The sequence below is a fragment of the Anthonomus grandis genome, chromosome 13 (assembly GCF_022605725.1).
Source record: "Anthonomus grandis grandis chromosome 13, icAntGran1.3, whole genome shotgun sequence".
NCBI classification, from domain to species: Eukaryota; Metazoa; Arthropoda; class Insecta; order Coleoptera; family Curculionidae; genus Anthonomus; species Anthonomus grandis.
In genome coordinates this window covers 12,273,551-12,300,135 of record NC_065558.1, presented here as the reverse complement: position 1 = coordinate 12,300,135, position 26,585 = coordinate 12,273,551, and the positions used below count along the sequence as shown (strand labels likewise).

Sequence of the window (26,585 nt, the reverse complement as noted above, 5' to 3'; positions counted from 1 at the left end):
GAAACTAAGAAATTATTTAAAATAAAACGAAAAGTTAACTACTAAATCTTCAAGAAGATATACTTCTAACAATAATATAAAATAATTTACTATAATATATTATTTTTTCATATGTACATTGTATATGTGCGTAGATTTTTTCTTTTTTTCTGTTATTCCGACTAACGACAAATAAAAAGTATTTTCTGCTTATATTTAATAATTGATGATTATAGAGACAAACGCAGACTATAAAAAGTAATTGTGTTTCTAGTTTTAAGCAATTTTTATGCGGTATATTTTCCTAAAATAAAGAGAATATTTATGTATTTCTTGCTTAAAAATAAAGCTGTATAAGTGCGTGATTTAGTGTTTGATATGACTGATTACGTATCCAATTTTTTTCGTCCCTAATAAAATTAAATTAAATTTTGTCTTTCATTATATCGACAAATTATAAATTAAATATCAGATTTCCTTGTTACGCAATGCATTAAAAAAGAAAACCCTGAAAATCTTATATACCTTGTAGTATTTATATTGAAGGTAGTTTTTATTAACCATTGAATCTTGAAAAGACAAACTATGTATAGCGGACTTCTAAACAGCACAAAAACTGAAAAAAACCTAAATCATGAATTTAATTGTATTTCTTACGGCAATTAATATAACAAAGGCCCAAAAATCAATTTTCAATGCAACCGTTAACTACCTGCCTTGACACACATCTGTAAAATCAATTTTTCGCATTCCTCATTCCCCAGATATAAATCAGTAAGTATCTAGCACAGACAGGAATTTTTTTACATGAAAGGCCAATATCAGTTTAAATTAAAGTTTTATTTGATTGGTAAATTTACAAAATAACAATTTATGCAAATATAAACACTGCTTATATTGCATTACTATAAAAAAAAACGAATGCCACAATGACATTGAATAAATATAATTTCTTTAAAGCGGCTACTAAAGGTCGCATGTATATAATTATTTTTTCGAACAATTTCTATGCCTCCATATTGTCATTTACACAGCTAACAACCAGATTTTCGTACGTCCATTTTGGGAAAACCCGTTTGTAGAGATTAAGTAAAACAGTATCCTGGGACTTTAGCTGACCATCGAATACGCACTTCATATGTCCGTGGGTACCTAATGAAATATATTTCGACACTTCTAATAAAGAATAAACACGTTTACTCACCTAGAGGTTCCTTAATATGTCCGATTCTCCCCAATTTGGTTCTGAGTTTGCAAGGCTTAAAATATATAATATCTTCTCTATTGAAGAACATAAACCTGATAACCGCGGATCTTTTGTAGATTTTCAGAGGGTGCCCTGAAATGAAAAATAAATGTACCACTGACTGCTAGTCTTTCACATTCAGTTATTTACCCGATAAGACAAGCCTCTTTATAATTAACCTATCTGGGTTGCAAGATAGTAAGGATCCAGTGGCTACCAATACTAAGGTTCCCAGTACTTCTTTATAACATAATACTGGAGCCGGGGGAAACTGTATGGGGGCGTAAAATGTTGCTACTGCAGTGGAGTCTGGTTGAAAGAATCGTTCAAACTAAACAGTAAATTATAATAAATATAATTTCTTCATATAATTTTATTTTTCTTAGAGAGTTTTAAAAAGAATATGTAATAATATTAACATTATTTAGAAATTTTTTCTTGCAAAATTAATTATTTCACAAAGACATAAGTGAAATAAAAATGATGAATGTAAATCAGGTTTTCAGTCATATGGCATTTCTGTTTCCAGCAAAAAAAAAGTTAGATTAAATATGAAAAAGATCAATATTTCAGGGACACTATTGATGACAACAAACTTAATTCATGCGAATTGAAAATTGGAAAAATGTAAAGAAATTTATTGCCTGACAAACATGGTTTTTCACCTAATTAAATTATATTCTATTAAATATTATTTATATACAAAGGGTGCCGAATTCAAAACTTTTTACTAGAATTTAGACCACTAAATACCGTCGATATATGTATATGAGCAAGTGGTATAAATCAGTGTAAAAAGACAGTTACTGAATCACTGTCATATAATAATAATAATAATAATAATAATAAATAAATTTATTTGCCAGTAATAGTACAAGTTTACAATGCATTATTGGTGTACATTCTTCATACATGATAAATGTATTACTGCAAAATGGAGTTTAAGGCAGTAAAACTGATATTGAATAAACTCCGTAAAAATTTTGTAACTGTAACTAACAACAAAGAATATTAAATTAATATATAGATTTAATGTTAGCATAATAGCAAATCATAAGTAGTATGTAGTTTTATAATTTCAACACAAGTAAATTACAACACTGTTTTTACCTAAAACATTCTAATAGTTCCTAGTTCTTATACTTATAGTAGACGTTTGTACCTACCCAAAGCACAAGTACACTATACCGTATGAAAAAAAAAAGATAAATAAAAAACAACAAGACTTAGTGGTGTGTTAGCAAGTTATTTTTATATAGATATTTGAATTTTGTTGGCGTGAGTATTTTCATTTCGAGAGGAATATGATTGTATAATAGGTAAACATTATAAAAGAAAGATCTTGCAAACAAGGCAGTCTTATGGAAAGGAGGAGATATTAAGCCCCTATACCTTAGGTTTAAGTGAACATCTGTTCTAAACTTTATTTTGTTGTACAAATATGGTGGACTTTTATTAAATATTATTCTGTGGAATAAGACAGCGGAGTGAAATGTACGGCGATTTTCCATATCCAACCAATTGCAAGTTTTGAGTTTGTGAATTACTGGCTCAAACTTCCTTATGCCAAATGCAAACCGCAAACACGACTTCTGAACTCGCTGTATCCTGTCCCTATCCTGTTTGGTTAGGCATGGACCATACAATGCATCACAATAATTAAAGTGACTTAACACAAGAGCATCTGACAATGTTAATTTTAGTTTTTGACTTAGCGCACGCCTATGTGGATATAACAGCTTTAAATAAATATTATTTTTGTATTAAATCAGTCGTGTGAATCTGTGATTTTAAGTAAGCTTTGAGACCGTTGATTTTGGAAATGTACATAAACTGTTAAAATGGTTTCAATCTTTTGCAATTAAATTTAACCTGAATTTAGGTTTTAATTATTTAGCAAGAAAAACAAGTTACCAACTATCAAATTGAAAAACATAAATATTATTAAGGTGTAAGCATTGAGGATTTAAAGTAAATAAAATATTTGAGGGTTATAATTAATTGCCATCTAAGTTTTTATGCTGACTATAATATAACTAGTAAGGTTGCCCAAAAAGTTCATTTCAACACGTTCGTACAATTTTAAGATTGAACAATTATTGAGACCTATACTTGGAGGTAATATACCTCCATTTCAATAGTGCTTAACGTAATGAATACGTGGTATTTATTTTATTTATTTATTTATGCAATCTACAGACACAAAGTCCATTAAATTATTACAATTGGTCCTTAATGACTAATAAGCACAGTAAGTAAGCACTACATATTACAAAATTTTAAAAAAAATAGATTCTTTGCCCCCCAGGTTACACATTAGGTAACTTACAAAAAAAAAAGAAAAAAAAACTTAAAAATATTCTACATTAGATATATCTTTTTTAAATTGTTCGTAAAATATGTCAATATGAAATAGTAGGTTGGCGACACTGGACATTCGAAAAATTGGCGACTTGTTACCTAAATTGGTATTTAGGTAAAAAGTCGCCATTATGGTAAATTATAAGTTTTTTTATATAAAAAGTTCCTAAATCTCTATTCTCATGAATATTTACCGTTAACAGCAGTTTTTCGAGAAGAAATGAACAATCTATATTATTACGAAGGATCTTATGTGAAAACAACAAGCAGGCCACAGTTCTTCTGTAAGTAAGTTTATTTAAATTAAATTCTGTCAAACCGTTTCCATAAGATATATCCATCAGATACACACCATGTTTTTTATAGTACAAATACCGCAAAAACCTTTTTTGAACTTTTTCAAACATTTGTTCGTAAACAGAATAGAATAGACACCAAACAATCGAGGCATATTCTAATATGCTGCGAACATAGACATTATAAAGAGTAGTAATGGTATTTAAATTAGTAAAGTTACAGGCATTACGAATTATAAATCCTAAAATCTTAAATGCCTTATTAACAACTGTGTTAATATGAGCAGCGAAATGCAACTTATTGTCGAAAACTACTCCCAAGTCTGTTATTTCTGTTTTACATTTTAAGACATTAGTACCCATTTTATAATTGTAATTAATTGGCACTTTTTTTCTAGTAAAATTTACTGTAATACACTTTTCAACATTAAAAGATAATTTGTTTTGTTTTGCCCAAAGTATTACTCTATTCAGGTCATGCTGAAGGAGTTCGCAGTCCTTAATACTATTAATTGCTCTATAAAATTTAAAAGCATCGGCAAATATTTCACCATCACAATATTTTAAGCACAATGGTAGATTGTTGATAAGACATAAGAAAAGCAATGGCCCCATGTTAGCCCCCTGAGGCACCCCTAACAAAGCGACAAAACTTCGAGATGGACACCCTCTATATACTACATACTGTATCCTTGATTGCAAGAATGAAGCAAGCAACTGCTTCATTCTTGCAATCAGAATGCAAGAATGAAGTTCTTGCAGACTGTTCCAGCAGAAGATCGTGCGATAAGCCAAACCAATCTAGCTTTCTTAACAAAATGTCCTGGTTGACTCTATCGAACGCTTTAGAAAAATCGGTATATATAACATCTACCTGTCCGTTAGACTCAACCACGCCGTTCAGCTTCTGCAATAACGTGGTTAAATTTGTGACTGTTGACCTCTTATTGATAAAACCGTGCTGTTTTTCAGTGATAACACTGATTATATGATTATAAATTTTCTTATATAATATTGATTCAAAAATTTTGCTTGGACAACAAATTAATGCTACAGGTCTATAATTTGAAATATAACACAGTGTACAGGGGTGTGTACAGATTCGGCAAATAAGCGAGGTAAGCGGCTGTATCTTAGAACCTGTACATCTGACAACAATATAATTTTTTAAATTATTATGGCCATGAGAAAATTCTGTAAATTGTAATCAAGTACTGTATTTCACTGCTGGAGGGCGTAAGTAAGAATTAAATAAGAAAAACGTGTTTTTTTCCGAAAACTTATATATTAACCTATATTTTTGATAATACTATTAACAAGCCTAGAAAATAGTATTATTCTGGTTTCAGACTCATTGATCTATGAACGATAAGTGAGTAAGGGTGGAGAAACCTATTGAAAGTGTAATCAATAGAATCGGTGTAGATTCTAAACCACTTATTCAAGTTTAAAATGTCTTGTTTTAAATGTCCGATCTCATTACTAGTCTATAATTCCTAATAAAAGAGCTTGAGGGCGCAATTTGTAATAATCCGTTTTTTTTCATTTCACTACAAAAGTTAAAATTTTAAATAATATTGTATGGAGACGTCAAATATTCATTAGACTCACTTTAATACTTGTCCTTGTGTTTGGTTTCTGAATATCTTTTGGTCGATTTTTTTTTGACTTGTTACGTAAAAAGCCATTAATTTGCTATAACTTTTAAACAAAGTTGTCATCGTCACAATATTTTTGAAAATTTGATCTACTTTTGTCAAAAATATACCGTTCAATTTGAAATTTTGGAGTAAAATGAAAAAACTGGAATTATAAATTGCGCCCTCTAGCTCTTTTATTAAGAGCTATAGAGTAGTAATGAGATCGGGATTTAAAACAGCTAGGTTGATCTTGCAAACAAATTTCGAATTGCTAAAATCAAATAAGTGGTTTAGAATTTACATCAATTTTAATAATGACACTTTCAATTCCCCCATGCCTACTATCGTTCGTAGACCAAGCCTTAAACCAAAATGATAGTAAATTTTCTAGGCTTTCTAACATATCATCAAAAGTATAGGTTTAATATGCAAGTTTTAGGAAAAAATATGTTTTTCTTAATTTTGAAATCCGCTCTCGACCGCTTCACCGCTAGCGGTGAAATATGGATCTTGAAAATAATTTCACAAATGTTTTCATGGCCACTTTTATAATAAAAAAATCTATTGTTGCCAGATGTACCGGTCCTGAGATATAGCCGATTACCTCGCTTATTTGTCTACCCTGAATTTCTATTGAAATTACGAATAAATTGTTACCACTACATATCTGTGATAAAGTACAATTTTTTCAAAGATGTACATAATAACAATACCCGATATTGTTCTTTTTAATTTTATTCTGTCAAACAGATAAAATATAAATCAAATGCTTATTTCTCTTTTGTAAAAGAGACTACAAAATTTTAATTTGCTACCAAATTCTTTAAAGGATTGTGTGAGTGTATGCATTATCTTACATTAGTGTTAATTTTATATTTTTGAATTATTTTAATCAGCCTGGTTTAGATTCGTTATGGCTTTGTCGTAGTTTATAATTTATTTATTTATTTATTTATTTATTTATTTATTTATTCATTTACGGAATCCATTTACAAAAGTGTTACATAGCATACCCATACAAACATATATATTCAGATAAAAAACTATCTATAAATCAATGAAAGGAGTAGATGAGTTAATTAATTAAAGCCCCTATGAAATAATATTCTTTAACTGCCCCTTAAAAGATGTAATCCTAGAGTCAAAAAAGCTTATCTGTCCTGACAGACCATTAGAACTGCGAGCTATTCGTGTAATTGGCTCATTAATACCATAATTGGTATGGTGGAATGGGTCTAAAAATATTTCTGATTGTCTATTCAATCTGGAAGGCACCCTAAGTTTAAAAAGAGACAATAACTCGGAACAATCTATAGTAGCATTTAAAACCTTATGCATAAAACATAAGTTGAGTAATGTTCCTCGTGACTCTAATGTAGGTAAGTTCAGGTTATCCCTGACCTACTGATAGTAATACTCCTGTCTCCTGTAACCACATCTAAAAGCAGCCACCCTTAAAAATTTATTTTGAGTTTTTTCAATCTGCTCAATGTAGCAGTTATATGACGGGGACCACACAATTGAGCCATACTCCAAGATAGGCCTAACAAGAGAGCAATAAAGTAATCTAAAAGTAAACAAAGACAAATTAGTTGTAGACCGTTGGATAGAACCCAGCATTTTCATTGCTCTACCAGTCACCTGATTGATGTGACTTTTAAAAGACAAGTCAGAAGCCTCTGTTTTGACACCAATTTCTACATTATTTATTTTATAAAGAATAGGGTTTCTTTGCTTAGAAAAAGTAATCTTATGGCACTTATTGATATTAAGGGACATTCTATTCAAGTGGCACCAATCAAAGAACAAATTAAGGTCTTTTTGCAGGAGCACAGCATCAGAAAGGGATGTGATAAGCCTAAATAGCTTCATATCATCAGCAAACATTAGCACACGACAATTTTCAAGTTTCCAAACTAAATCAATCAAAAAGAGGCAAAACAAAACAGGGCCTGAGTGAGAGCCCAGTGACACCCCAGACGGCACCAAAATTTCAGAGGAACATGTACCTCCAAGATTAACAATCTGCGTTCCACCTCTGATGAATCCTGAGATCCACTGAAGAAGAGGCCCCACAATACCTAAAGCCCTAAGCTTCTGCAAGAGTACCCCATGGTAACCCTATCAAAAGCCTGGGAAAATCTGTATATATTGAGTCAACCTGAAGTCCCTTCTCCAAGCAGCGGTAGAGGTAGTTGACATACAGCACCAAATTAGCATCAGTAGATCTGCCTTTTCTAAATCCAAATTTAAAACTCCAATCCTATGACTGACCAGGCAGTCAAGCAGCTTTGGCAACTCAGATTGGTTACACACAGCCCGATAAATGGAAATTTCATTTCTACTACCAGATTTAAAAATGGGTTTTAGAAAACTTCTCTTCCAGAGAGTGGGATAAGAACCAGTACCTAGAGATTTGTTAAAAATGAACAGTATTGGTTTCGTAAGAACACAAACACATTTCTTTAGGAAGAATGCCGGAATCCCATCTGGTCCAGAGCAGAGCTTATTCTTAGAGGAAGTAATAACCTCATAAACATCCTGTGTTGACAGAGTTAAAGTGCTCAGACAAATTGATTTATCAAAATCAAAAGATGGTATGTCATTTACTTGCTCATCCGAATAGACGGATGAAAACTAGCCTGCAAACATATCCGCAGTACCCGAGATATTCATACTAATCCTGTTATTGTATGTCATTCTGGAGGGAAGGCTAAAACCAGTTCTTTTATTTCGAATATATGACCAGAAGTACCTCGGATTATTAGCGAAATTCATTTCCACCTTATTAATATATTGTTGATAGCACAACTCTCTTAAGTACTCACATTGATGTCTCAAAAATACAAATTCATCATATTCCTGCTGTTGACCACTAATTTTAAATTTTTTGTGAATTTGTTTCTTTCTTATGATCAAACTGCGAAGCTCTGAAGAAAACCAACATGGTAAAGAACTTTAGAGGAAAGTTCTTTAGAGGAATAAACCTTTCCATTAAGGAGTAGATCACATTATAGAAAATTGAAACTATGACATCAATAGATGTCTCTCCCAAAAACAATTGATTTCAGTCTATCCCAGCAAGATAATCGTTAATTGCTATATAATCTCCCTTACCAAAATCATAAAAATATTCCTCATATATTATATCATCAGAATTTTCTGCACAACAAAGGTCAAAACTAATTGCTGTATGGTGCAAGCTATTCTCAAAAATCTTGTCTATTGCACGTTCGACACTAATTAAATCTGAGCTACTAAATACAAGACAACAAATGCATTCTTTGTGTATGTTCAATTCGCAAAAGTTTCAAGACTTTAGTCAATCTACTTATTTTTATGCTCCACTACGTTTTTCTTCAAAGCCTCCCTTATTTTTACAAGAATACATTTTAATCTTTGCTTACCTTATGTTTTTGTCCATTTGTATGTTGACTAAATACTGGATTTACAACGAATCTTCTAAACCCACACTGAAACACAAGCCTTTCCTTGGATTTTATGGGATACCCATAGTTCTGAGTTCGTTTCAAAACTACATTTAAAACGGACATTTTATGCTCATGGGGGAACATGCCCATCAATACTACTGGAGACTTTAGTTTTTCAAAGGTAGACCACATCAGTTGGGAAACGTCTTTAACATGAACTGTTATATACCAGCCTACCTAAAATATTGTTTAATAGGATACTCATACTCAGAAATAATTTCTTACCTCTGCGCCCTCTTTAAGTTCTTCGTCTTTGAGAATTCTTCTCTTTGTCCTATCAAAATTCTCAAATTGGAAAATCCTGGCATAATCACTTGGCAAGTTTTCCTTTGCATCCCAGGGAGATGTCCTATAATAAACACTTGTTTTAATTATCTTAATTTTTAATTTCTTAAATCTTACCTGAAGCTTTCCAAACCTCTATATTTCTGAAACCGTACCCTTGCGGGCGTTTCAACTGGCGTATCGACCTCATCAGGAAACATAAGATCCGTTTTTGCTGCTTTTATCTTTTCAAGGTCAGCTTTTTCGGCATTTAAGTCCATGTCTTGATCGTATTTGTCATCATTTACTGCTACTTCTAAATAATGTAACACAAATTTAAAGTTATGCGCATCGATTTAAAATTTTTTTAAAATACCTGACTCGGTAACAGTATCAAATTCTTTTTCTTCATCTTCAGCGTCAGCATAATCTGAATTTTCTTCAGATTTCGCATCCATAAACTCATCTTCGTCTTCGCTCCCTGAAAATTCATCTTCTTGAAACTCAGCGTCATCATCGGGTATCCAGGCTGCTTGGTAATCTGACCATCCTTTAGGGACTTTCTTCACTTTTTTAAGCTGCATATTTAAAAAGAAATAATTATTTATTATTAAATTTACAGCTAATATCATTTTTAAAAAATGTGTACATTAGTCTAAGCCAAAGAAAAATTTATTTTTTTCTTGAAAAATATATCGAAGACATTGTTCAAGGTTTGAGCTATTAATATTAATATTAAAAGGTTTATCATCTTAAATTTCGATTTTTTATTTGTGCTTTCTTTTTTGCGTCAAAGCTGCCAAACTGTCAAGGTAAAAAATTTATCTGCATATATATTTATAAAAAAATAAATTGTTGAATAGAAGTCCATATTTTGTAGGAGAATGTGTATATCCACACCTCTCCTTTACTGCCTACTGAAAATACATAAAGCTAACTACCCTGTTCGTCCAGTAGTTGCCTACATGAATGCTCCTGCTTCCAGACTTTCTTCTTGGTTATCTTCTATTTTACCTTCTACGTTAAACTTCAACAATTCTTTTTCTATAAAAAATTATTTTGAATTAACTGAACATTTATTTCCTATCCAGATACCACCCCAATCCTGGCTTATCTATTTTGATGTTACTAACTTGTTTCCGAGCATACCTCCGAGTGATTGCATTTCAATACTCAGAGAATTACTTTATACTAACACAAATTTACCCAGTCATTTCATTTTGGATTTGTGGTTCTCTAGTCAATTGTGTGCTCCTTCAAAACTTTTTTCAATTTGACAATAATTTTTTCGAACAAAAAACTGGATTAGCAATGGGCTCTAATTTGTCACCTTTTTAAGCCGAACTGTTTATGTATAAACTAGAACAACAAATTTCGAAACACCATTTATTTAAAAAACATATAAAAACATGGGTTCGCTACGTAGACATTTTTACTATTTTTAATGGAACCAAAGACGACCTAGAAAACTTTCATTAATTCTGTTCATCCCAACATACAGTTTACCTATGAGTTAGAGAAAGAATCAAGTATGCCATTTTTAGACCTTTTAATCACTAATCACAATAACCATTTTGAATTTCAAATATATCGTAAACCTACAGCCACAAATACAGTAATACCCTTTACCTCTAATCATCCCTTTAGCCAAAAATTTGCCGCTTTTAATTGTTTTTTTCATAGATTGTTCAATATTCCACTAAACGATATTAATTTCAAAAAAGAATATAATATAATTTTACAAATCGCTCGAAACAATGGATATCCTATAAATGTTATTAAGAAGCCATACAACAAACATTTTTTCAAAAAACTTAATAAACCATTACTCAGTAAACCCAACACCCCCTAGGATCTTACCGATCTATTACTTACTTTGGCAACGTCTCTTCTAGTATCGCACAGTGTTTTAAGTCCAATGAATTTGTCACTAAACCTAATATTTGTTTTAAAACCAAAAACAACTTGGCAAAACATTTAGTAAACACTAAAGATAAAATAGCGATAACACACCGATCTGGAGTTTACAAGTTAACTTGTTCCCACCCATTATGTGATATCTGTTATGTCGACCAAAGCGGAGGGAAAATTGAAGAGTCAACGAACATTTAAGACTTATCACGCGAAATAAAAATACTTTTATTAACAATACCAATTCTCCTTTTGCGAACCACATATTAGAGTCTGGGCATAATTTTGATCCGGGACGCTGAGGTTCTGCATGTTTGTGAGAAAGGGTTGGACTTGTTGGAAGCATTTTAAATAAATAGGGCCATAAACTCCCCAGACTGCACATGCATTAATGAGCAAACTAACTTTGACAGTTTACGCTTTTTTGATTCAATTAGCCCTAGAAAATAACTTTTACCTTTATTGTTTTTAACTCTTTCATCTTATAACATTTGTATTGGTCAAAATTTAAAATCTTTTCTTTAACGCAACGCTAATATACGATAGTTCCCTATAGTAGCTTCTTTTAATATGTAGAAATCTGTATCGTCCTAAGTATAAATTTTATATTTTAAATCGTAGATGTCCTTATTGTACTATGTTTTTAATTTTAATTCTTTTATTTATTGTTGTTTTTTTTTCCCGATAACGGGTAATTTTTGTTTTATTTGGTGAACTATATGTTTTTTGTAATGTTCTGGTAAGTACTAAATCGATATTGTTATAGCGAATAAGCTCTTTTTTAAAATTGTCTTAAATTACCTGTATTTTATTTTAGTATCTGATGATGGCTGTTTACACAACCGAAATGCATAATACATTTACCTAAGTGACCTACATGCATTTTTCTTAGAGATAAAGACTTCCCCTATTTGTAATCTTTAAAAAATAAATTCCCTACAAAAACCTCAAAATTTTTTATTTTTTAGATTTGCCTTTTTTATTTTGGAATTTTGTAATAAAACTAATAAACATATAAATATATAGAAACGAACAATATGGGTTCTTAAAGGGAATTTAATATAGAGCATTAAAACGATTTTATATAAAATCATTATTTCAAAAGTAATTCAAAGTTTAACTTAAAGACAAAATTACTGTTTTCAGCAAGTTAATTTTTTTGCTAGAAAATAATCATTTTTTGAGAACAATTCAAACTGTCTACTCGCCAATTGAATAGTCTTCATCAGATATCTATTTTTATCATTGCAATTTATATACGAGTCTGCTTCACTTCACCCTCTGCTTCATCTGCTCTTCTCATAAAAGAGGACACTCAAATTCTTAGCATTTTTAGTATAGATCAGGTTTCACATTGTTCACTAGCTACGCAGATTTGAAAACTAATTTTTAACTTGTGTCCAGTGTCACAGAGCGTTTAAATCTGCTTGAAGACGGATATTATCCAACCCAACAGAAATCACTTCATATATTTTAGATGATAAATATTAAAAAAAAAACATTTAAAAACAGTATCAAATAGTGGATATTACAAAGTATGTAATAGGAATAATATATAAATATATAAATATAAAAATAGGAAGGATATACAACATTTTTTAGGAATGGGTTAAAAATAGATTTTGCAGAGTTGTTGAGTTGTAAGAATGAGTTTATCTTAACTTGTACATGTACTTTCTTCGCTTAATGCGATGTTCTTAAAAATTGTGATAATTAACCAAATATTGACTTTGACCAGGATACTCAACCCAACTTATAAGCACTTATAACGATATCGCTGCGTACTACTTTATTTCCTCATTATAATTTCCAAAATTGACTCAATGTATATTTTGATGAATGAAATAAACTTAATTATGATATACCTTTTGTTCTTTTTCAGCCATTTCAAAATCTTCATTTGTAGGCCAGGTTTGTTCAGCATCCATTGGATCAGGTATATTCTCAGAGTCCAAAGATTCTTGTTTGGCTGGATCACATTTTTCCAAAACTCTAATTGTTGTGGTACCAGTATCCATGGAGTCATCCTTATTCCTAACAAAACACATAAAAGTGTCAGCAAGAGTTGTTTTTCAATATAGATATAATCATTGACCAGAATTAAGAAAAGAAAAAATCACACCTTATACCCATGGAAGATGTTCGCGATGTTCCTAGTATATTGGATGAATATGCTAAATATTGTTTATGCAAAAATAATATTCACAGATAGGTTTATAAACAGATGTATGTATATTCCAGGTGCATTTAATTTTTCTTACTTGCTCTATTATTTTTGTAAATTTATTTGAAAAGTGCTTTTTAATTTTTCTTGTTTTCCTAAAGAAAAATTAAATGCACCTGGAATATACATACATATGTATTTTTTTAGGAAAACAAGAAAAGTGTTCAATAAAAGTTCAATTCGAGTTTCAATAAAAAAATAGCAGTTTTAATTTCCAAACATGGCTTACATGGTTTGGAATGCTTCAATTGTATGTAAGAGTTTATATGTATTAAATGCTTATTATTGGGCAAGATATAGGCCAATATATTTCCAACCTGTTAACTTTAAATGAGATATTCTCAGCGATGAAGTTTTAACTAATGAAGACGTTTTAACTAATAAATCAATAATGAAACGTTATCGTTGTTGTTCTTATTCTACTAAATGTATTGTAAAAAACTTGCAGAGCCCTTATAGTCGTACGACAGGAAATATTATTACAAACAAGTTTAAATCTCCTACATAATGAATATTTTAGTTTTAAAATACAAATTATGCTGGTAGTAGGAAGAGTTTTAACTAAAAGGCTTTTGATGCCCTGATAATCATTTTTAAAATTGTATGTTATTGTTGTAACTTGTTTAACTTAGAGATATAAATATCATAAGCTAAACAAAAATTAATCCTCCAACTAATTCTAAAGTTATTTGCAATAGCTTCTCACTCAGTAACATTGAGTTAATTCTCAGATATAAAATATTTACCTTGTTTTTTCCACCCTATTGGGGTCAAATGGAGCATCGATTTGAGCGAGCTGAAAATCTCCTAGGCCTGGTATATGAACTAGTTGGTTTACTGACAATGTTCCACCTTTTAAATAGCCTGTCACCTTTAAAGTTCCCAAAGCACCTAAGAACAAGATAACATATTAAATTCTAAAACCAAATATGTATACAACTAATACCTTCAGTATTGGGAACAAATTCTACTTCTTCTCCATATAAATAAGGTCGTCTGTCCCTATAAAAAACGGATTTTCGTTTCTGATCTCCAATCCTCCGGAGGATGTTTATTGCATCAGCATTTTTGTCTAAAACCATCAGTTTTTCTTCAGGTAACCACTTTCCCACCATTTTTTGCACCTCTTGCTTAAATTCATTACGTTTTTTAGGAGCCACACTTTCTAAATCTGTCAAGGCCACTACTGCTGTTGGAAGACCCTATAAGTTAATATACATTAACTATATATACCAATAAAATTTATACATTTCTTACTTGGGCAAGAGAAGACATTAATAATTTGTTACCCCATTTATCAACAATTTGATCAATTTCTTCAGGTGCATTTACTGCAGACAACAAAAACAGGACAGTGTCAGCTACTTTTAATGTGTCCAAAATGTCCAGTTCATTATCTTTACTAGGGACAACTAAGGAGTATCTTTTTTTGAACCTTGGAATACTGCAAAATATACATTATAAAATCCACTTTTAACACAGATCTTACTAACCAGATATGGGTGACCCCAGAAGAAGTTTTTCTTACAACAGCTTCATCATCACATTGAGAAAGCAATGAGATGGCAGTTGTAGGGTCAAACTCCTGATTTAATGGTACAACTGCAACTAAGAATGGAGCAAACTCAAGGCCCCCAAGAGTTCTTTTCTTGGATAAGACTTCATCCCGTTTGTTTCTGCGTATTTGTGCTGATTGGTGACGTCTTTGGTCCCTGTTTAGTTCTCGTTTTTGCTTTTTTGTGATAGTCTTCAATGAAACTTTTCCTGTGGAAAAAAAAAGTTAAAAGATCAATTAATTGGTCTGTTGACTTTCTTCTAAATTGACATTCTTCTCCTATTGCAAGTTTTGTCTACTGGAGATATATAAAATTGGGCAATAAGGTATAGCTATAGAAATTTATTTCTTGTAACATGTAGCTCTTCTTTGATCTATTAGGGACTATTAACAATTATGATCAAAGAGTCCAAATCAACAATATTTTTTTAAGTGGTCCTTTAGTACTCTTTAGAATTGAAATAATTATGTGCTATGAATTAATCCGAGGTTAGGTAAATCTGTACAAAAAATAATAAGAGAAAAGAAGCATAAATGATTAATGTAAGTGAATGGATGACGTGAACAAATTTTTTAAACTCTGAACTTAGTTGGACGTGCTGGCTGACAGTAATTTTAATTTCTATGGCAATCAATATATTTGTATATTAGCTTCTTCATTAGTTCAATAATTCACTTTAGTGAATGTTATTCAATTCTACTATGAGGAAGCAATATTTATTACATATTTTTGATAGCATATCACATTCATGAATTGCTTATGTGGCGCCATGTATTATGTCAGTTGAAAAGTAATTAATGAACATGCCAAAACACAGTCTCCTATTCCAGAAATCAAAGGCATCTATGCAATTTCTATTAATTAAATGCATTTATTTATATGACTTATATCAAATTATTGGGAAAAGTCAGCTAACATGGTCCTAGGAGCTTTGTTAAAAGTTGGAAAAGCCTTAGCTCTCTTTATTCTACATGGGAGATAATTAAAAATTTTGAGAGATCTATCTTCTAAACCACCCTGTACCTGCGACAACCAGGTAAAAGGGATGTATAATTTATCTGCATTTCGAGTTTTATAAAAATTAAGATCTCCAGAAGTTCTTCTCTTTCAAAAGTACCATGGCAAGTTTCTCTGAAGGAAAGTCTAAACATCATATGTACAATGAGCTTTTGATTTATTAGCACCCTCCCAATACTCGAGGAATTACCAGCTAATAAGGCATAGGATAGAGTGGAATGCACTGCGGCATAATCAAAGCTTTTAAGTGTATATGCATCCACATAGTCTTGAAACCGTAAGATGCCATAATTGGACAATCTACTGCACACAGATTCCACCTGAGGATCCCACAATAGATGTCTATCATGGGATTCCCAATATCTTGGCGGAGTGTTGTTGGATGATGCTACTTGATTTAAATAGGTGTGTAAAAGATTTAAGTCATAAATTGCAAAGAAAACTATTTTTTCTAAGATTACTTGATTAATAGTCCACTGCTGAAATGGCTTGAGTCCTACCTGGTGGGTCGAACGCAGCTCGTTAGAGTTCTGGGCTTTGAGTCTCGGGAGATTTTGGTGCTGTCTGGTGTCCCACAAGGATCCCACTTGGGCCTTTGTTATTTAACCTCTACATTAATGATATATCAACATGCTTTCAGTACAGCTTCTTTTTTCTTTTTGCAGATGATTTAAAATTCTTCCTTAGAGTCTCATCTCTGGAGGACTGTTTCAGACTCCAATCGGATTTGGATGGGCTTGTTGATTGGTGTACAATGAATGGTATGGATCTAAATGCTGGAAAGTGTTACTCAATGTCCTTTAAAAGAAATAGAGACCCCATAAACCACTCCTATTTTGTTGGTAACACCATATTGAAATCTGTCTCTCATATTAGGGATTTAGGTGTGACACTGGATTGATTGATGATTCTTTAAGTTATATTCCGCACATTTCGGGGGCAGTTACCAAGTCTCTGCAGATGCTTGGATTTATCAAGAGGTGCTCAAGGGACTTTTTTGTGCACTTGTGCGTCCTCATCTAGAATTCAGTTCCTGTGTTTGGTCTCCATACTATAATAATCATATTCATAAGATTGAAAGTGTACAACATAAATTCTTAAGATATATTGCCTTTAAGCAAAATGGAGTACCTATAAATTATCAGGATGAGTTTGACTACCAGCAAATGGAAGCCTCATTGAATTTGAGAAGTCTTGAAACTCGTCGTAGACATAAAGATTTGAAAGTATTTTACAACATCCTTCACTCTCAAAGCTTTTGTCCTGCACTTCTTAATAAAATAGGTCTTTATGTTCCACCTAGGTCAACAAGGCAAGTTACTTCTTTTTACAGCCAAACACACCGCACAAATTATGGTCACAATTTTTTTCTGGCAAGGACTGTTAGGCTGGCTAATCAGTATTCTGATGTAATTGATTGCTTTGAGGGGCACACAGGGTTCATTAAGAAATTAAATCTTATTAATTGATAATGCTGTCTTAAACTAGAACTATAAGGTGTTGTGAATTGTGATGGTAATTGTTCCTTTGTGTTAACTATAAGTATTGTCTTTTTTTTTTCTCTGAACTGATTGTTCCAAGATTATTCTAAGCTTTAATTGTATGTTAGGTTAGGTTAGTTTAATCATCCAATTATTATTCTTATATTTTTTTGTAATATTGGGCCAAAGCCCATTGATATATTAAATAAATAAATAAATAATTAAAACTGTCAGCACATTCCTGGTAATCAAGAATTTCATTCAACAATTTATGCACATCCAGTATAAAACAAAAAGTAGCAAATGCAGTATCAGAATATTATTTCCTATTGAAATATGTAATAATATACCAAGTGTATCATTAAAAATAATAAAATCAGTGTCACTTTTGGTTAAACAGGAAGTGACTGAAAACAACTAAATAGGGCAAAAGACGCTCTTATAACAATTCCATCAATATACCAAATTTCATATGTTTATCATGAAGAGTAAAATAATCATTAAGTGTTCCCTTTTTCCTGCGTCACCCGGTATTATATATTTTTGTAGTTTTATTTGATTTTATCATATTTTAAAGGATTGTATTATATTTTTGTATGACTACTTATGGTACTTATCTTAGAATAGTGTAAATTACTGTTATTGTATTGTTAAATTATGTAATTGGGTATTCCTTCATGAATAAATAAATAAATAAATTCACCTAAACAATAATTTTATTATCAATGACTCTGTTAAATGGTTAGATTCAAATATCATGATTTGAAGATTCAACTTTAGTTATAACTGTTTTTCTAAATATAAATAAATCTATTTAGTTCACAATTTAAAAAATAACAACATTTAGGTCCTACCTTTAGTAGCAACACTTATGGATCCTTTTGATCGATGTCTACCGTGTTTATGCGCCTTGTTGGCTTGTTTAAACGCCCCAGGCCTATGCACTTGTTGCTCATCAAGGCCCATTTTTATTAATTTTTAATTTAAACCTCTTTATTCCCTATAACGAATATTTTATTACAGTAATTTAATGCACATGTTAGAACAAAACAAAAGTACATAACCACAAATGACAAAAGCTAACATAACCTCAATTTCTAAACGTCACCTGTTCTACAGAGCCCAGGGGAGGGGGGTAAATAAAGAAAAACGTGGAAATTGGATAAATTAAATACTGATGGAATTATGGATTCCGTATATCGTTTCGGGATCCTAAAGAAAATCTTCAGTAGAATTTATTTCATAATGGGTTCCACATCATTCATACAAAATGAAGAAAAACAATAATTACAAATGGGGATAAATATTACAATCCGGCAACATTGGCTACTTGTTTCGCTGGTAGTACCCGCTACTGGAGTGGGAGGCAGAAATTTTTTGCTACTATAGTGCCTTTTCTGGCTTTCCTGGTATTTTGTTTGTTTCTTCTGTTCTGGTGGTTGATGTTATTTTTGTTTATAATTTAAATTTTACTATACTCTCCCAACAACCAATGGTTTGCAATGCTTAGTAGAAACACACATTTTTAATTTCTACTAAAATTAAAGCCCTTGTCCTAATTGTAAAGAATAACTGTCTTTCTTTTTAAATTAAACTCCTGCAATTTTTCAATAAAATGAGGGCCAAATTTGTACTTAAAAAATCACATGAAGTATTACTTGGCTGCAAGAGGGCTCTTAAAAGTTTCTCCAGTATTCCAGGACCCAAATCTCTTCCAGGAATTGGTACTCTGCATAATTACCTTCCTTTAATAGGTAAGTCCTTTTCAGCTCCCATTATACTTTGAAATAAAGGTAATTTTAAGGTACTTATAAGTTCACTGAACTTCATCACAATGGGCATAAAAAATACAATAAATATGGACCTGTGGTAAAAGAAGAAATTGTCTCAGGAATTAATATTGTATGGCTGTTTGATCCTGATGATATTGAGGTAATGTTCAGGTCTGAGGGCAAGTATCCACAAAGGCGAAGTCATTTGGCTCTTGAAAAATTTAGGTTGGACAGACCTAATGTGTATAATTCCGGAGGCTTATTACCAACGTAAGTATTAAATGTTGGAAAAAGTAAGAATTATCTTTTATAAATGTAGAATATTTATGGCATATTACTTTTTAATAAGCTAGACATACTATTTTGAAAATAGAACAAGTTAAACCTTAAGTTTAATTCAGTGGTTTACCAATACCTGGACTAAGTATTTATGTAGCATATTTATCAGTATTATCCAGTTTGTTATAAGTTTAAATTGGTTGAGAAGTTTATTTATTTATTTTGATACAACATGCCATTAACAATGAATTGAAAAATAATATATATTTTACATTTACTTAAGTATTACAAGATATAATTGTCTGGCTTATTTTAATTAACCAAAAGATATAAAAAAAGAGAAGTTGCAACTGGTGCTCATTAAAAAGCCTAAGCAGATGTGTCTGTAAGAATTTGGTTTGGTAATAAGTTCTAGAAGTTCCTTGCAGCCAATTCTGTCATTTAGGATTTTATGCAAAAAAATATGTAATGAATAGGTTTCTTCTTATTTCTAGATTCAATATTCTGATATATTAGCAAAGTAGAAACTGTACTTCTACCCTAGTAAAAACCATGTTGTGCTATAAGTAAATTTTTAGTAGATCGAATAGATATGCAATAATTAGTTTGTCCAATAACTTGGGTAAAGTGGATCGGTACAGTATCCCCTATAATTAGAAATGCTTGCTTTGTCACCTATTTGTTGATAGGAACTAAATAATTACCCTTCCAAAAGCCTGGGAAAATTGAAGATTCTGAAGAAAAGTTAAAAGTGAATAAAATAGGCTTTGCAAGTTGATAGAGAATATCTGTAGGACTAATATATGCCATCTGTTCCTCTCAAAAGCTTTTTCATAAACATTTTCTACTTCTTAAGAGGAGATATTGTCAGAGGTTTGTAGTGTATTTAACTCATAATCATTTTAAATCCTAATTATATACATATATCAAAGTAAAATATCTTGAACTGAATGACTAAATGAAAATATGTTTTTTTTTAAGAGCATATTAAGAAAGTTTAAGTTTGAGAATGTTAACAATTACATAAAACCTATGGGATTGATAAAATTGTATTTTTTAGAAATGGCCCAGAGTGGTACCGCTTAAGAAAAATTTTTCAAAAAGGCCTCAGCGGACCGGCCGCAACTAAAAAATTCCTTAAAGGTACTGACGAAATAATCGACCAATGGTTACAACGAATAGAAACCATAAGAGGGAAACCCAATTTAGACTACTTGCCAGAAATATCTAGATTATTTTTAGAATGTATGTAAATGATAAAAAAATCCTGCTGGTAGGCACATCCTGATACTTCCATAAGTAGTTAATTGTAATAAATTGTCTTTCAAATTGATAATTTAACTTTCAGTGACTGGTTATGCATCCTTAGATCATCGGTTTAATAGTTTTTCATACCCTGAATTAAACAAGCATTCAAGAGCGTCAAAATTAATCGAGTCCGCTTATATTACCAATACCTGCATTTTAAAGTTGGACAATGGCCCTCAGATGTGGAAAAAATTCGATACACCCATGTATAAAAAAATGCAAACGGCTCAATTGTATATGGAAGAGTAAGAAAAATCTTTTATTTACTAGCCTAGGCTTTAACTTTGATTTTACTGTATAATATATTGAAATATGCAATTTTAGTGTCGCCATAGATCTGCTTTCATTAAAAATGTCTCTTTTTTCTGAAACTGACAATAACAAGGGTCAAACCTTATTGGAACAATACTTGTCTTGTCCAGATCTAGATTTTAAAGATATTATTGGAATGATTTGCGACTTTCTTTTGGCAGGGATTGATACAGTAAGTTCATTAATAAAAACGATAACCTGTAAATTAAATATTATTTAATTCCTAGACGACATATTCTACAAGCTTTTTATTATATCATGTGGCAAAAGCGCCATCAGTTCAAATGACCCTATTTGATGAGGCAAAAAAATTGCTGCCAAATAAAAACAGCCCTGTAACAGAGGAAGTTCTAAGTATGGCTTCATACTCCAAAGCAGTACTTAAAGAGTTGTTTAGATTAAGACCCATATCTGTTGGTGTTGGCAGGGTTTTGAGCCAAGACGCGGTTTTTTCTGGATACCAGGCTCCTAAAGGGACAGTTGTAGTGAGTCAGAACCAAATATCTTGTCGCCTGGAAAAGTATTTTTCATGCCCAAATGAATTTAAACCTGAAAGGTGGCTAAAAGATAATCTCCTATATAAAAAGAATCATCCCTATTTATTGTTACCTTTTGGTCACGGCCCTAGATCATGTATAGCCAGGCATTTAGCTGAGCAGAACATGTTGGTTTTGCTTTTAAAGGTTCTATAAATTTACCAATAGTGTTATTTGTTGATAACAGTTAAATTTTTTTAGGTAATTCGCAATTATAAAATCGAATGGCATGGCAACGTCCTGGATTCGAAATCGTTGCTGATCAATGCACCTGATTCGCCTATTCTACTTAAATTTCAGCCGAGAGCGTAAATAAGTGATTAGGGGTATGTTTTTATAGTTTCATTGTGACTCGATACCATTATATTATGATAAATTATTAATATTAAGACAAGTTTATTTTTAAGTTAAAAATTAATTGGAATAATTTAGGATATTATTTTAAGAAAAAGATTTTACCGGGATAAGGTGTTGGTTAAGTACGTGGCTGAACTTCAAAAGAGTGGTTCTTTGACTGAGTTTAAGATGAAAAGTGTCGATAGTTTTTTTTTTAATAATCGTTTATCGTAAAAATATTAATAATTGGCCAGTTTTTGGAAATTTGTGTTATTTATGATAGAAAGAGCTTATTTAGAAGTAGGGGAGAGTTGGACGGGGACTAGTCCAAAAATTGACTGTATCTTGTGGTATGTTAGAGTAGCAAACGTTTGCTATATATTGAAATGTAATGATTGAAAGAATAATGTTAATTTTTTTAATATTCTTAAATCTTTATTTTTTTTATTTTTATGAAAATATTGAAAATCACCCGGTTTTGCCCAACCGGCATGATAAAACCGAGCAGTAACTTAATTGTCATGTAAAAAACACTAATAGGCAGAAAGTAAAATATTAATTGAAAATATGTGAACAAAAATCGAAAATCTATAAACAGAAGTCGCAAATGAAAACTTCATCTACACTTCATGAGCTCATTTATTGCATTTTATCAAGCCTTTCTTCATTTTAGATTATGAAAATAGCTGTCTAATTTTAGTGCAGCCTTTTTTACCCCAAAACAAAAGTAAAAACTCAAAGGCATGGCCTCATTAAACATATATATAATTATTAAACGATACACGTGTTTCGCTCCTATCGGAGCATGATCTGGGCTGGGATTCTAAAATCACGATTCGACACGATTACTCGATATGACTGATTCTAAATAAAATGTTCAGTCGTGAGTGTCTTGCGGATTGCCTAGTTTTTAACGATTTGTCGACGACACGCTTGGGTATATCGTATACACCATACGATATAGCTTCTTCCTTTTTTAATACGTGCATAATGTAACAGCATCCTTTTTTAAACGTATTTGTTTCATTTATTGTTTACCAATAGTCATACCAGGCATTTTTAGTTATTATATACCTATATTATCTATGATACCAGGTTTTCATTAGTATATCAAGAAGCTTTCTTAAACACAACAACTAATAGATTTAATTCGACCCTATTTTCCACAACCTTCTGTTAATAATAGAGGCAGAGGAAATAGAGTTACCATTGAATGGGCAGTTTTACTAGTTTTAGTACATATATCAAGATTTTATGCCCATAAAATTACTGAAATTATTGACACCTTGCTGACCGATTCATTAATTTTTTCAAATATAAGAAATTAGAGAAATTATTAAATTAACATTTATAGAGAGATCCAATTTCCCCTGGTGTTCTAGGTCCTATTGATTGCACACATGTTGCCATATTAAAACGTTTAAACATACCAAAAGTGGATGAACACAACAAGTTTTTGTGATTTTCCATGAATTCAATTATGATTTTCCAATGGATAGTGATGGTTTTAAACAATTTTTTATTTTAAAGAAATAATATAGGCATATATTTAAATAAAAAAACACGAAGGCGAAAAAAAATAACAAAATAAATGAAAATTCTTAGTGTTTATTAATAGAAAAGACAATTGACGCTTCCATCTGTCAAATATTAGGGAAAATAACAAATATATACCAAGAAACCTAAATCAAATCGAATAAAACGAGTTTAGCCGACGATTGAAATTTAGAATCACCCTTGTCATCACGACTGAGTCGCGATCGAATTTGAAGTCGTGATCGTATCGAGATCGAGTCGTGATTTTAGAATCCCAGCCCAGGCCCAAAAATAAACAAAAAATTCAAATCAAAAGGTAGGTTAGGTTAACAATATCGTCAGTAAATAAAAATAGTAAAATGTCACAAGTGGGGAACGATTCAGCAACCTAAAGATTGACAGGCGCGCATTTAACCTATAGGCAACGAACAATTTAAAAAGGCAAATAGTCTGATAATTAAGGCTTGGTTTTCCTTAAACCCAGGGAGCTGATATTTTATACGAATGCTCGAAAGTCAAAACTGGACCTGTTAGAAAAAATGGATATACGTTTAATTTCACGTTTAAACCTCATCTCAGTTACAACAACCTCTCTTTTTGAATTCAAGTAATTTTCTTTTTAGTTTTTATTGTTAGGATATTATATACATTTATTGATATAGTTAGGATGTTTTTCCGAGTTTTGTTGTGTGATTTGGTGGTCTATAGGTTGAACGCGCGCCTTTGAATTCTAAGATTGCCTGAACATTTTACGTTTGTTTTGTTGTTTGTTTGGTATATTGGAAAAAAAATGGGTAATCTGTTTCAACTTTTTTATTACGTTTTTTCCATGTTTGGCCGGTTCATGTAGCTATAATTTTACGACTGGAGATTTTTTTAAAATGTTCTAACTCATACTTATAAGGAGATGATATTATTAGAGCACCCTTTCCTCTTTTCCTGGTATCGTTGGATATCGGAAAAATCTCTTTTGGAGAGACTGAAAAACCTCATATTGTGGTTACATGGTTTTGGTTATATTGCTTGTAAACTATCAGATTTAGTAGTAGCATATTTAGGAGATGAAGAGATGTTAGTGAGATTTGCAGTCCGGGAGTTTAAGGATGTACAGATTGATTGGGGAAAATTGATACAAGAAGATGAATCTACGGTGTCGTAAATTCATCTTCTTGAAAATTCCGGACATCCTGAAACCATTTATTTCAGTTTGCTTAATTGCAAATTTAACTAAATAATAATATTTGTAATACGTCTTCCAGGATGCTGGCGCATCCATTTTCTAACTTCTTTTCCATTTTATCAACATTCCATACTTGCTCAGGAGGAAACTTGTAAACTTCATAAACTTGTGTTATTTAACACAGTAAAAAACTTTTCTAATTGAATTAGCTTCTGGAGTCGTTAATCAATGATTTGGATGCCGTGACGAAAGCGAACCAACCCAACAATCACCAGCCGTTTTCTTTTCTGTATTACAATATTGGTTGATGTTATTCTGTACAGCTAGTTCGTAAGCAAGAATTTTTAGTTCAGATAAAGTAAATTAACTAAAACCGTTAATCGATCCAGTCATATCTTTCTAATGTAAACTTTCATAGTTTCTTCTTCACACCCGTGGTAACAGCAGAGCTTAGCAATACAATGTATTTTACATAAATAAAATAAAATGTTTTCAAACCTGCAACTCATTCTGCCAAAATGGAGTTTTTCCGAACTATCTTAAGACTGCGATAATTATTCCCTTGCATAAAGGAGGAGATAAAAAGGAAGTTTCGAACTATCGCCCAATTGCACTTCTCCCCACGCTATTAAAAATCATTGAACGATTTGTTAAAAAAAAGGCTCCTATCGTTGCTGTCCAAATATTCTCACTTCCCATGAGTTTGGATTTTTGAATAACAGATGCACAAATGACGCTATGTTTTCTCTTTTTAATAATGTGTACTTCAGCCTGAACAACCATCATTCAACAGCGACAATCTTTTGTAATTTTTCGAAAGCATTTTGGTTGTGTAAATCACAACATCCTAATTAATAAGTTACAGTATTACGGATTCAGAGGTATGCTTCTTGAATGGCCAGAAATCAGCTTGTAAGGGTAGATTCGACGATGTCTTCTTGCAAGCCAATTGAATGGGGAGTACCTCAGGGATCTGTTTAAGGCCCTATAGTGTTTCTGCTGTTTATCAACGACATTGCTAACCTGAATTCTAGTTAACTAAATGCAAAAGAACTACTGCATAAATTGGAATTAACAACAGGTCTGATAAAATCGGGTAGCCGGTTTTGTCGAACTCGTAAATAAGACATTAAATTTTGAGGTTATAAAATAATAATTAGGTTACAAGTATTAAAATGGTGATTAGTTATTCAGTAGAGGAAAAAAAATTATAAACTCCCCTTAATAATCGAATTTGCCTTTGGTTTTGTCAAACTCTTCCCTAAATTAATCTTCCTAGGGATATCTGATTTTTTTTTATAAGATAAATTTGCGCCACTAATTTTTCAAATTTGTTTTTGCACAAAGCAACTAACTATACAACTTTTAGAGCTGTTGAACTTTTTCGTGGTAATTTTAGATGCTTAATGCAAAAACAGATGAATTAAAAGAACAATGTCGCACATTTTTATTTAATTTTTTTGAAATTATTTCAGCTGTCCTTTGGGAAGCCACTGGGCTTAATAAATTCAAGTTCACGCTGCCAAGTTTAAAGAAAAATGGCCAAACCATTAAGATTCACGATAAACGATTATTTTAACAAATATTTGACATCCCGTATCTTGAAAAGCAAGCATTATTGGAACTATGCTTGTATAAACTTTTTTTCTTAAAATCTATCAAAAAATCTAGCCTTGATGCTTAGTTACATAATTAACGAAAACCTATTTACTCAACTTCTATTATAAATTAAAACGGCATATTACTGCATCATTACATTTTAATTCAATGTACAACTTTGATAAAAAATATATTGTATATTTACTAATAAAAGTGCCTGAAATTAATTTAAATATGACCTAAAAATCTAACCGATAATAC

General features: G+C 31.4%; 2 protein-coding genes across 3 annotated transcripts; one reads left to right on the top strand and one right to left on the bottom strand.

Moving 5' to 3' along the window:
- Positions 1-800: 800 nt before the first annotated feature.
- Positions 801-18,534, bottom strand: LOC126743972 (pre-rRNA-processing protein TSR1 homolog). The gene is made up of 13 exons (XM_050451266.1): positions 18,321-18,534; positions 14,906-15,176; positions 14,670-14,856; positions 14,359-14,614; positions 14,159-14,303; positions 13,054-13,222; positions 9,654-9,855; positions 9,416-9,593; positions 9,239-9,362; positions 8,930-9,190; positions 1,376-1,556; positions 1,184-1,318; positions 801-1,131 (listed from the first exon to the last, which is right to left on the bottom strand). Exons 1-13 carry the CDS (start codon positions 18,430-18,432, stop codon positions 986-988), a joined length of 2,367 nt encoding a protein of 788 aa, XP_050307223.1. The 5' UTR covers positions 18,433-18,534; the 3' UTR covers positions 801-985.
- A 252-nt stretch (positions 18,535-18,786) lies between these two features.
- LOC126743691 (cytochrome P450 302a1, mitochondrial-like) lies at positions 18,787-26,537 on the top strand. 2 transcript variants are annotated; one of them, XM_050450902.1, is made up of 7 exons: positions 18,787-19,220; positions 19,271-19,508; positions 20,578-20,762; positions 20,866-21,070; positions 21,150-21,309; positions 21,365-21,820; positions 21,875-26,537. In XM_050450902.1, the coding sequence occupies exons 1-7, from the start codon at positions 19,082-19,084 to the stop codon at positions 21,983-21,985; spliced, it is 1,494 nt and encodes a 497-aa protein (XP_050306859.1). In that variant the 5' UTR covers positions 18,787-19,081; the 3' UTR covers positions 21,986-26,537. The 2 variants fall into 2 exon arrangements, with proteins under 2 accessions (XP_050306859.1, XP_050306860.1); XM_050450903.1 differs by lacking the exon at positions 21,875-26,537 and having other exon boundaries at positions 21,365-21,491; positions 21,565-21,683.
- Positions 26,538-26,585: the final 48 nt, after the last annotated feature.